This window comes from Salarias fasciatus, chromosome 2 (assembly GCF_902148845.1).
Source record: "Salarias fasciatus chromosome 2, fSalaFa1.1, whole genome shotgun sequence".
Classification (NCBI taxonomy): Eukaryota; Metazoa; Chordata; class Actinopteri; order Blenniiformes; family Blenniidae; genus Salarias; species Salarias fasciatus.
This window is the reverse complement of record NC_043746.1, coordinates 11013446-11026427: the sequence shown is the minus strand read 5'-3', so window position 1 is coordinate 11026427 and position 12982 is coordinate 11013446. Positions and strand designations below refer to the sequence as shown.

At 43.7% G+C, this 12982-nt stretch overlaps 2 protein-coding genes across 2 annotated transcripts; both read left to right on the top strand.

The window, feature by feature from the left end:
- The first annotated feature begins 1363 nt into the window (after window positions 1-1363).
- rlim (ring finger protein, LIM domain interacting) lies at window positions 1364-7603 on the top strand. The gene is made up of 4 exons (XM_030111593.1): window positions 1364-1518; window positions 3088-3314; window positions 4528-4623; window positions 4708-7603. Exons 2-4 carry the CDS (start codon window positions 3146-3148, stop codon window positions 6444-6446), a joined length of 2004 nt encoding a protein of 667 aa, XP_029967453.1. The 5' UTR covers window positions 1364-1518; window positions 3088-3145; the 3' UTR covers window positions 6447-7603.
- A 1643-nt stretch (window positions 7604-9246) lies between these two features.
- glod5 (glyoxalase domain containing 5) lies at window positions 9247-12027 on the top strand. Its single transcript, XM_030111615.1, has 4 exons — window positions 9247-9347; window positions 9701-9856; window positions 11336-11491; window positions 11573-12027. Exons 1-4 carry the CDS (start codon window positions 9303-9305, stop codon window positions 11705-11707), a joined length of 492 nt encoding a protein of 163 aa, XP_029967475.1. The 5' UTR covers window positions 9247-9302; the 3' UTR covers window positions 11708-12027.
- The last annotated feature ends 955 nt before the right edge of the window (window positions 12028-12982 follow it).

Here is a 12982-nt window from a genome sequence, read left to right as displayed (position 1 = left end):
TCACTTGAACACTCACATTACAGTCAGAATATCCCTGGTGAGAGACTGAGCTTCAGGACATTTCTGTGTGGAAATTGCATGTTCTCCCTATAGGTGTGTGGGATTTCTGCAGTCACACAGTGTCTTTTGCTGTGTTTGCTCTGGTGATACAGGCCAGACTGTGTCTTCACTCATAGTCAAGTGGAATGAGCTCCCTGTGAGCCGAAGTTGAAGAAAACTATAGTAGAAGACACAAAATACAGATATACAATACATTCATAATTTCCTTTATTGGACATAAGAGAGAGAAATAACAAAGTAAAGGTAATCTTTATACCCTAAACTTTATATTTCAATAGCTTAATATATTGTTTTTCATGGGTTAAAATTCTAGCCAGGCCTTTCTGGCCTTCTTGGCCGGGGACTTCGGCTTCCTCACACAGTCCAAAAGGCTGGGTGAGATCAACTGAGGAGCCTAAAATTGCCCATAGGAGTGAATGTGAGTGTGTGTGGTTGTCTGTCTCTGTGTATTTGGAAGGACGTAGCCTTCACTTGCTCATAGTTAGGTGGGATTGGCTCCAAACCCTGTGACTCTGAACAGAATACATAGATGATGGATGAATGTATGGATGGATGGATGAATGGAGAATGGGGACAATGACAATTTAATGCTGTTTATGCACAACTGTGCGGTTGTTTATCACAACAACACAAGTTTACCTACTACCACTTGAGTTACTACTATTAATAGTAGTAAATGACGACTTCTACTATCTACTACTTCTACTAGAAACACTTTTTTGTTGAATATTTTAGTGGCTAACACTCCAGTCAGGCCTCTCTGTGTGGAGTTTGTGTGTTCTCCCTGCATGTGTGGCTTTTTCCTCTTTAAAAAAAAAACAACAAAAAACCTAATTTGCTTCCATAGTTACTGTCTGTCTTTCTATGTTGGACGGGTGAGCTGCTCAGATTGTACCGTGGTTTCAGTATTTTTACTTTTAAATAAACTGTCATTTCTGAATCGACACAACACTTGAATAACGTTAATATACTCTATTTGTTACAATTCGAACCAGCATAGGGAATTTTATGCGATTTTGATCAATACAATGCGGCTTTAGATGATCTTTGTCTTCCAGACTGCAGAATAAAGCAATGTTACCACTTTCAGTCGCGCGGGGGCGCTGCAGTGGTCCACAATCAACCTCGTTCAAAACAAACAGCGTTCAACCAAAGCTACTCGCTATGGAACAGGAGTGCATTTAGCCCTCAGTTTAATCTCACAGGCAGAGTTGGTCGTACAGCTCAGCTCGAAGCCTCTCTCCTATTGGCCGAGCTTCACGCGAGTTCGCCTGAAAGGCAAAATCCAGGGGACAATAACCCCGCGTTGTCCATTTCCGGAGGATCACTGTAGCCGACCCACAAGAAAGAAAATGGAGACCTGAAATCGCACTGAGCGAAACAGTTGGTCGGTATTCAGACAGCTTTGAAGTAACTATTGGATTGTTCGAGTACATTACAGCTAACCTCACCGAACAGGTAATGTATCCACGATTCGATGACAGATGACACATTTCCTCAGATCAACTTTATTCTTATTAGCCAGCTAATTTTAGCCTGCTCGCTGTCTGTGAACGTCACTGGTTGACGTCGCTGCTTCGTTAGCTTGCGGTGATGCTAACAGTAGTTGTAGATGCATCTCAACGAAACCCCACGTTTTAAAACAAAGTTCAACAAGAGTACACGACACGGTTGTCCAGTTCGATTCATTTTTAACAATATTAACGATATTTGTGGGATGAATTTCTGTATGAAGGGAATTAAACCGTCATTTTTAACGCGAAGTTTGTGGCCAACTCTGTCGGCTAATGTCACTGTTATTGGCCACTCTTGCTAGCTCACACTGAGCTAACTAGCGTTAGCTCCATTTAACTGGTCATCTGACCAGGCTGTTTCATAACTAACTGTATCACATTGGAATCATAACTATTCGTTTAACTTACATGTTACGAAAACACGATTAGTAATGATCTATTCTCCGAAGCTGCTGCATGTGTTAGCAGCCGTGTTAAAGCATTTTCTCACCGTAAGCTAAGCTACATGATGCCATTTTGTTTTTATCTCGACTTTGACCAACACACTGCTCACCAACAGGAATGAACATTTCACCAGTTATTCTGTTACATCTGTGAATCATTGACTTTCAAGTAATTATGTTTTTTGTGTATTGACGTTAGTCTAAACGCCGTGGCTCTGCCTGCTAGAGTGGCTTTTGCGGTGAAGCTAGCATCCCAGTTTTTGCTTTGTAATCAGTGGACATAAGCCGTGAATGTTGATCTTGGTCCTTTTCTGGTGGTTTTATAATCCTTGTATAGCGGTGTTATTTACACAGATATTAATATAAATCCCGTATTATACACGTGCCTCTCAATTTTGAAGTTTTAATATGGTTTTACTCTACAATATTAGTTATTGTCATTATGATTCTTACAGACTTTGAGTGTGTGTGGATTGCAATGTATTGATTTTGCTTGGTGTTATTGAAATACAATATGAATTAATTATAAAGGGTAAAAATAAATTCATAAGAAAACACAACAATCAGGAAATAGTGTCCAGAAAGCATCAATGAGTCCATCACAAACGTAGCTTAGCCCTTAGTTTTCCACGTCTGTGTTTCGGTGTGCTTTTTCCTGTGATTGAGAGTGAAAACTTTAAGTCTGAGTCTTACTGTCATGGGGGAAAGTAGCTACACATTCTGATTTCCCCTGTGATTCATCAAGAGATTTGTCAGAGGCCCAGCCAATCTGCTTTGTTGTTGAGCAGTGTGTACTCATACAGATGGTGTGGCGCAAGCTTTTATTGTCTGGTACAGCATTTTTTGCCCACGGCACTTTTTCATTTTAGCAGTGAATTCAAGTTAATCCTCACTGGAAAAAATAGCTTTGTAAACACTGGATACATTTAACAGACTATAGTTATTGATGCACTTCTATTGTCTGCTATTGTAATTAGTGTGTGATTCACAGTTTTGCTACCTTTTGATCCAATGTAGAGTCGGTCCCACAGATCTATTTTTAACAACCATCCTATCTTTTTTTGCTGTAGCAGCTGGATTTTCTTGTAGATTGGAGAGCATCCTTCGACCTCCCTTCCTCCTGCATCAATGGAAGGGTCTGACAGTGGCGAGCAGAGTGGCAGTGACCTGCCAGAGTCTCAACGCAGGCGGCAGCTGGACCGCCTGGACCGGGAGGAGGCCTTCTACCAGTTCGTCAACAATCTCAGTGATGAGGACTATCGTCTCATGAGAGACAATAATCTTTTGGGCACCCCAGGTAACAGCAACCTTCTAACTAGCAGCGTATGCCTTCAAATTGCAAAAGAAGTCTGTGACTCTAGATTTTTTTTCCTCTCCTTTTTCATGTGCTGTGTTCAGTTCCTTCTCTTCATCTTACCTTTGCAATCGGTTTAGCTGACAGCTTCATCAAAGTACATGTCGATTATAATAAATCCAACCTTTAGAATAATACTTTTTCATTCCTGTTATGAACACTTCATGAGAGATGTTCATGCCACCCTTTGTCATCCATTGCAGCAGCTGTACCTTCAATTCCGACTTCACAACAGTAATAATGTTGGGTTTTGTTTTTGCGATTTTTGTTTTTTTTTTTTTTTTTAAGTCATACTTCAGTTTGAATTGGTAGTTTTTTGTTTTCTGTTTGACGTTTGGATGTGTTTCTCATAGTATGGTAGCCATACAATGTACATTGTACATTCAGTACGATGCAGTCAAAACCACTCTAAACTACAACCTCAGAAATAAACAAGTTCAAATTAGTAAAGCAAATCTCAACATTATTGAAGTCAAAGCAGAGTTATTGTACTGGTGTTCTTCTAATAGCGAGTTTGTAAATCTAATGTAACATTCAATGGCCTGTTGGTAACAGTTTTTCTTTTCCCTTTTTTACACATCACAAAACGAAAAGTTAAAGTAAACCTCGGGCTTAGGAAGCAACCTCCACTTTTAGATTGTCACTATGCTGGAAATGCAGCGGCTAATGGACCTTTGAAGACGTCCAATCCATTTCTGTCCGAGGACAGAGGCAGGGGAAATGTAAGTGTGGAGCACCCCACAAGGAGAGGGCATTGAGTGGAGCCATGCCCTGGTAAGTCTGGAGGTTTTATGTATTGTCCTGTTGCTGTGACTTAAAAAAAAAAAAAAAAAAGCAAACAGCCAATACAGAACAAGATAAGCGCCAGCTCCTTTTAGTTTTAACACATCTTTAATCGTTTCCTCTATAACGCTGTGTCTGTTATTAGCAGTTGTTTGTTCCTCCTTCTGCTTTAGCATTAAATCCTTTTTTTTTTTTTTTTAATTTGTAGGGAGTTAAACTGTCACCATCGCTCTGCCTCCTGCGTTGTCTCTAGCAGGTGTTCACACTGGCACAACCAAAGTGAACAAAAGAATAAGAATCAACAATGTAAAATGCCCAACATTGTTCTTCATATGTATTTTTTGTGAACACAACATTGTTTTGTCTCTTCCAGGAGAGGCAACACAAGATGAGCTGTTCAGTAGACTACAACAAATCAAAGATGGCCCTGAACAACAGAGTGAAACTCCTAGTGTTGAAGAGCCTGCTGGTGAGCTCAGTTTCATTTCTTTGACTTTTTTTTTTTTCCACATTCAGAAACTATTTGTCACGTTTAAATTCTGCTGATTTTCAGAACAACCAGAAAGCTCGGAGGACCCGGCCGGTGGGGACAGTCTCTTGGACTGGCTCAACACCGTGAGGCGCACAGGCAACACCACCCGGTCCGGTCACCGTGGAAACCAGTCCTGGCGAGCCGTCAGCCAGACCAACCCCAACAGCGGCGACTTTCGCTTCAGCCTGGAGATTAGTGTCAACCGCAACCTGGCTGAGCAGCAAGCCGCAGCGGAGGGAGAGCAGGAGCAGCCAGAGCCGACGCCAGAGGGTCAAGATGAGCCGGCGAGCGCTGAACCCCAAGTTCCCATGGAGACGGAGGTGGTGGAAGAACCAGTCGTGGAAGAGTTGGCGGTCATAGTGGAACCTGAGCCTACCGAGCCGAACCTGGAAGAGGTTGTTTCGCAAGAAGTTTTAGAAGAACCTCCCAGCCCTCCTGCTGCCCAGCCAGCGCAGCCAGCGCAGCCAGCGCAGCCAGCGCAGCCAGCGCAGCCAGCGCAGCCAGTGCAGCCAGCGCAGCCAGTGCAGCCGCCGCTCTGCGTTTCCCCACGCAGAGGACAGAGGAGGGCCCGCAGCCGCAGTCCAGAACCACGCAGGACTCGGGCCCGACTGGCCAGGAGCCGCTCGCCTCTCAGCCTGGATCAGCTCGATGGTCTCCCAAATCCACGACACTCTTTCCGCTCTCAGAGCCCCAGTTCTTCCACTAGTTCCCCCACTGTGCCTCAAGCAGAGGGCAGCTCACGGACTCGACAGCACGTTCTCACCAGGCAGAGCACTGCCGACAGCGACGTTCAGCCGCCTCAGGCCGGTTCAGAACCGGTCCAAGAGGCCCAGAGTGTTGGCGCTCAGGAAGGAGAAGCAGCGGGAGAAGGTACCGGAGCCGAAGGAGGCGCAGCAGGCCGACGCCCGCCCACTATCATGCTGGACCTCCAGGTACGCCGCGTGCGTCCAGGCGAATATCGGCAGAGAGACAGCATTGCCAGTCGTACACGCTCGCGGTCCCAGAACTCCAACAACACTTTTCTTTACGAGAGCGAGCGCGGCGGATTTCGGAGGACTTTCTCACGTTCTGAGCGCGCTGGCGTGAGGACCTACGTCAGTACGATCCGCATTCCCATCCGACGGATCTCTGACGCGGGCCTGGGAGAGGCGACTTCAATGGCCCTCCAGTCGATGATACGGCAGATCATGACCGGCTTCGGAGAACTCGGCTACCTCATGGACTCAGACTCTGACTCATCAGATTCAAACCGCGGAGCGAACACACCCGCCGAGCTGGACGCCCTCAACAATCTAGACGCGACGGCCGCCGACGCTCCCGCCGCCGACGTCGACGAACAACAGCTCGCTGCCGCAGTCAGGGGAAGGACAGTTGAGGCCGAAATGGACGAGGGTCCGCCTGCTTCCGGGGGCAGGGCGGCTCGACCGAGGCCCCCCATCAACCTGGAGGAGCCCAGCTCACTGCCCTTCCTCCGGCTGGCCCACTTCTTCCTCCTGAACGACGACGACGAGGACCAGCCACAGGGGCTGACCAAAGAACAAATTGACAACCTCTCCATGCGCAATTTTGGGGAGAGTGACGCCTTGAAGACTTGCAGTGTCTGCATAACGGAGTACGCAGAGGGGAACAAGCTGCGTAAGCTCCCCTGTTCTCATGAGTACCACGTCCACTGCATAGATCGCTGGCTCTCCGAGAACTCCACTTGTCCTATTTGCCGCAGGGCCGTCCTGGTGTCGGCCAACCGAGAGAGCGTGGTGTAGAGACTTCTGTCTCAATCTAAGTAAAACAATTATTCCAAGTCTAGACAAGGCTTTAAGGAAACGTGTCTCCACTGTCGAAATGTATTTCCCTCATACCGTTTGTGAGTTTGATCATAACGCAGTCACAGGTTCGATCGGGGTGCACCGTACACTGACACCGAGGCGCCTTTCGTCTCAAACTAGATATCTAATCCTGCAGTCCAAAGTTGGGCACAAGCAATGCATGCTGTTGATCATTGCGTAGCAGTGTTGCATTGCCTTACGCCATGCGCACAAGCAGACCGACATGTCCTAAAGAATTCTTCTGATCATAGATCCTGCACACCACCAAGGTAGGCCAGGCACTTAAAGTCAGTTTTTTCTTCTTTTTTTTTTATTAGCTCCTCAAGAGCGTCATACATACGTTAGTTGGGTATAGGTACAGTTCTTAGTTAAACCAGGTCAAAGTATTAGCTGTAAATAAGCTTGTAAAAAAATAATTTTGATGCATATTTTGTATCGGTGAATTGGTTTTTGGATTCTAAATCGTCTCATAAGAAGATTTGGGTCATAGTGGCTGAAATTACTTCAATTTGATTTTTAAGATGTCGGTGGGATCAATTTACACAGCCGAATATTTACAGATTCGTTCACAGGATCTAGGACATAAAGTAGTTGATAGCTTGCACTTTCTCCTCTCTTTCACCAGGAAGAAACTACAACATTTTCTATTTTGATGTGACATTTACCCATATATGCTGATTCACTCTTGAATATTGCATAAGAATCATACATCGTCCCAGATTACTATTTGAAAATTGTCAAGTGTAGTTTGGAATTGTACAGCGTTTCCATTTTGATAAGTTAAACTTGTTTGCCACTAAACATGTTGGAAATTGCGAGTATCTGAAATTTGACAGAGAACATGAGAGTTCCAGTTTCCCATTTTGGAACAAACGTACCACCAGGCATGACATCTGAAAAATAGAAGTCGCGTTTTGCCGTTTCCTTCCTCACAGAGAAATAGTTTACATGCACCGTGATCAGCATCGTCTTTTGTTGCTGTGATTTTTTTTTTTTTTTTTTTCTTTTCAATTTTGCTTTTCCATCGAGATAAGAAGTTTCCTTTATCTACAGACTGAAACTCTTATTGACCACAGAATTTTGGACTTGAAGCTCAAATAAGAAGTTTTACAGTTTTGAGCTCTAGTGTTTAAGTGAATAAAAAGTGGAGACACTTGCCTTCTGTGCCCTCCTTCTGCCTCGCAAACAAACATCGGTGTGAAATTACACGCAACAGTGACGGGAATTAAAAAAACAAAAAAAAAACATGATTATATATGTATGCTATTGTTGAAAATGGTTGTTTATGGCTAAAATCTTAAATGAAGACTTATTACCTTTGATGTGTTAAACTTTAAATGATTTTGTTTCAAGGTTTTCTAGGTTTCAATAGTTCAGCGGACGAACAGAGACACTGGTGAAAGGACGAGAAGAGCATCACTATTAATGCCATCCTGTCATGTTTCTTGTTTTATCGATGTCTTAGCCACAACTGTCACTTCCCTCTGCGGGACTTTTTGAATGCAAGACATTGTTGAATACCATAAATATGTAAATGAAATGTATGTTCCTCTTTCAAGCCATTCTTTAGCGTTGGCCTCGTTCTGTGACCCACCCAGTGCAGTATGTGAAACTGGGTGATAAATGAAACTAACCGCTCAATTAAAACATGTTGTTATGCTATGGAATTAATCTGTTTGATGACCTTGTGCATGCGGAATGTGAATTTTAGGAGTTATTAGTGCTTCAACATGATGCCACAGTGTCTCTTTTCCATGGCTTCACCTTTGGGATGATTTATATACCATTGTATTTATTATGGGTTCCCAGCCATTTCCGGTAATTACAGTATGAAGAGCAAATAGAGATGCAATGGGTTGATCAACAGAAAACTTTTTTTTTGTTTTCCTTTTAAAGCCAAGATTCTCTTAATTCCAGTTTCTCACATCTGTTAATCCTTTTTCCTTTGGGGTGGGGGTTCATACACTAAGAATAAAAAGACATTTTAGGTTGAAGACTCTGGTTAACACACGATCGTCTGACAATTTAAAGACAAAGCATTGAAGTTATTTAATAAAAATACTAATCTGATTCCAATCCCCACTAATTGCACATATTATACATTTTATTCTATTTTCTTTCCTCAATGTAAAAGGAGCCAAGTTATATGTAATTATTTTTCTTGCCTGGAAGAAAAATAGCTGCATTATTTTTACGGGTTGGTAAGATAATAGAGTGCACAGAATATTTTAGTTTATTAAAAAGGTATAATTTATATAGTTTGATGATTATGAGGTGGGGAGTGATAGTTTTTTTTTTCAACCAAGTCACAGATAAAATCTCACAATCGGCAGAGATTTTCTGATAAAAAACTGATGAAAGATTTTGTATGTTAGGAAGGTGTTCCTGATTAACAATCAAACTTGTCAGATAACCTGGAAATCCTTTGATAGAGACAGGATGGACTGGTGGCCGGAATAAGGAGAAGGCAGGCAGCTCGGTGGTAAGAACATCTGTCTCAGCTTCTTTCACATTAGTTGCTGCTAAATCCATGAAATGTTCCACTGCTTCAGTTCCAGCATGATCACAGATTCCACATTGTGTGTGTGTGTTTTGTTGTGGTTGTACACACACGTGAGGTGTCAACATACCAGTAAATCTCAGTGGGAGGAAGGAGTGAACGTGTGTTTTGACGCGGTCTCCTCTGTTGATCGCGAGCCGGTTAATCGTTACCGGAGCTCAGGTGGATCCAGGCTGCGGAGCCGTCATGAACCCGGAAGTCCCGGCTGGACTCTCACCTTGCTGGGGGGCGGGATGGCGCTCCGAGCTGCTGCCTGCAGGACCCGCTGCTGCCTCAGAGTAAGTCCCATGATCAGCTCATGTGGATGTTTAATCTCACGGGGTTTTTTTTTTTTTCCTCACTGAGTTTAGTCCAGACGAGGTTTGATCGTAACAGCGAGGTCAACTTCCGTTCTCACGAGTCCTGCCCAGATCAATGAGTTACGATGAAAATCAAACCAAGGAAACCGCTTTAATGTTGGATTCTAACAAATTCATCAAACTGACATGGACCCGTTTCACTCGTGTCCCCGATTAAAGTGCCTTTCTCGTGTTTAGAGGAAACCCTGTCACCACACGGTGGCGCTGCCACGCCCGCTTCAACCTCTGTTTACGTCCTCCACATCTGTACATGTGAGTGTGTTCTGTTCCAGATGTTCTCAGATCAGACACTGGGGAATGTGCGAAGGAAAAGCAGCTGCCCGGTGGAAGTGAGCCACCTCGATCACCTGGTGCTGACTGTGAAAAGCGTGCAGAAGACGGTCGACTTTTACACCTCCGTTCTTGGCATGGAGGTCATCACTTTCAAGGTAGTGTTTCTAATTAAAGAAAATGATGCTTTTATACATTTACTCAAATGAGAGAATGTATTATTTCACCGTCACGATGCAGCAATGAATGTAATCACTGTGCCCTTTAACCTTAACCACAGCATGGACAGCATGGCACTTCCTGAACCGGTTCTCAGTCCTTCATATGGCAGACACAGAGTCCCCCTTACATTCAGTGCAATCTCACATAAATCCAGTCATATAGTAACCAAGCATGGCAGTCAGGGAGAGACCTGAAGGCCGGATGCTTACACAACTCTGTCTATATAAAAGAATAACAATAAAGGATAAGTGATCCAGTTTTTGCAGAAAGCTGCAAGACGCTCATGTAGAAGCGTGGCTTAAAGTGCTGCCACCTGGGAGCCTACAGGGACCCTGTGAGTACTGCAGTGCATGTTCATAAAACACTGGTCAAAAGAAACAACATGCATTGCTTTTTTTTTTTTTTTTTTTTTGCAAATAGCAATTCATTTAATTTGAGTTCCTTGAAGCAGCTCTCAGATTGAAAAGGGTTGATGACCTCCAATCAAATTCCACTGTTAAAAATTAGGACGCTTCCCAGTATTACAAGCGAATGAGAGGGGTGTGTTTTTGTTTAGAATGGTGGAAGAACACCATGAAGGACATCTGAAGAGCATCAGGCTGAGCCGGAGCCCTGTGGCATTGTTCATTACCCTGCACCACACACTGGGCCAAGGATACCAGGACCGAAATAAAAGACAAAGGAAGAATTATTTCTGTAAAAACTCCAATTTTGGGGGGGGGATTGTGTATGACCTGTTTCAACAAAAAGTGAAACTGTTTGGGAACGCATTGCATAAGTTTGTTTAGAAAGTGTTCAGGTTACACAATCATGTCCATAAATATACACACACCCTACTTACTGAGGCAGAGGTGTTAGATCGCAGCACGATGGCAACACAAGGCGAACATCTAGCAGAATAAAGAAGATTTCAAATGTTAGAGTTGGATAATGAGTTCTGACTTTAACTTTTGTTTTTTTAAAGCCTTGGTAAATAACTGAGTTCTCTCTTTGCACTCATGACTCAAATATAAAAGAGCCTGAATGCTTCAGCGGCAGAATTAAAGAAACGAGGATCAAAGGGTTCGAGAAGCTTCCAGATATAAACTGGAGTGGTTGAAAGTGCTGATAAATTCTCTGCAGCCTTAAATTTATATGATAAACTGACTCCAGGATAAAGTTCACGTTTGGTTTTTTTTTTGCAGTTCATATTTACATATTATGTTTATACAGAGGAGATTAATTTTGCATGTGTTGATTTTGAAAAATGATGGGTGTCAGTAACTCTGTGCTGCACTGTCAGTTATTATTAGTAAGAAAAGAGGCTTTCATGGTTTTGGTGAGAGGGAATGTCCACTAGATGGCAGGCTTTGACAGAGAGTCAGATGGAGGTGGGATGCTCCTCTCACCCTCTCGTGCTGTCGTGTCTTCTGAAGGGAAACCGGAAGGCTCTGGGCTTCGGGAGGCAGAAGTTCAACCTCCACCAGCAGGGTCAGGAGTTCGAACCCAAAGCCAGGCACCCAACCCCGGGCTCAGCGGACCTGTGCCTCATCACCAAAACCCCGCTGGCTGCAGTGGCCGCTCACCTGAAGGTGCCTGACGAGCTTTCTGACCCACACTGCTGATGTTTGGATGGTTGTAAAGCGTTTACTGTCGCCTCCTCTCCCCTGCAGGTTTGTGGAGTGGAGATTGTGGAGGGCCCGGTGGAGAGGACCGGGGCTGTGGGGGCCATCACGTCTCTGTACTTCAGAGATCCCGACCACAATCTGGTGGAAGTATCGAACTACACCCAGCAGGCAGCAGAGTGATTTGGTTTAGTCTGTGAGCATCCGGACACCTCGCAGCTCCCCGGCCCCTCCAGTCCATCTGGTCCTCCTGCCTTCATGACACAGTTATGCTACTTTAAAGGATTTAGAGTCTCAGTATTGAATTGTACTGAAGAACTTATCCAGACAGACTGGATGGCATCAGCTGGCTCTGCTGTTCTGCTTAGCTTTACATTTTATAAGTGTTAAATAAAAAAATTCACAGAAGATTTTTAGCATCGTGTTCAGATATGCACTGTTTTACTTCAGGTATTCAAAACTCTTATGAAATGTATTTATTTTCCAAAAATAAAACGCTATTAAAACTTTGCAAATGTTCTTCCTTAAAAATTTGAGTAAGTCTTTAAATTGATGGCTCATTTGCTATAGTGCTTCTTTTCAAGTATTTTTACCAAAAGGACAAACTAACTATATAGATATTTAGACCTCTTTGAGTTGTGTGTTGTGGATGTGAAACTTGAGAAATACACATTTCTCAAACATTTAGGGACCTTATTCAGAATGTTTGGATCTTATACTGCGATGGAGATGTCTGATTGGTCCCCAGATCATTCTGCCGCGCGGTGTTGACCTAAAATATTCAGCCAAAGTCAGAGAGAAAGTCCTGCAGCAGATGGCCTGGCCCTCTGAGCCAGCTTCACATTCACAGACAGAAGACTCTGAGGCAGACTCGATGTGGAAAATTGTGTCTGCTAAGCACTTTAAAAACTTGCATGTCTACTTATGAGAATTGATGACACTCAAGAGGAGCTCAAACACTGATTAAATCAGCAAATATTACAGATTTTCTTACTTTGCTGCATTTTTCGAGTTAAAAATGTACCTTAAGTTTGGCTGTGGAGCCCATCTGCACATGAAAGCGCAGAGTTTCTAAGTGAGATAAAAGCCGAGCATGTCTTTGCATGAACACATCGGATTTTGCCCATTTGATCTATATCCTTCCATTACTGGAAGGTTCCTGAAGCCTTCCGCTGCTGCTCAAACCACACACGTTCCTCCTCAGCCGTCCTGTCGCCTCCTGAAAAACCACCGTTTTAAAAGCGGAGATTTGCAGCTGAAAGCACTTTGATGTGCTCAGAAAGGTCTCCGCTGCGCTGTAGCTTCATTACTCTAATTTTCAGATGCTCAGTCAGTTGCTGAGAGGATTTTTTATGACACTTGGATGTAGAGTCAGAGATTTCATCAGCGTTGTGAATGTCCTCTCCTTGCGAATACTAATAACACTCTTGACCCTCTTCTTTAACGAAGATGTCAAAG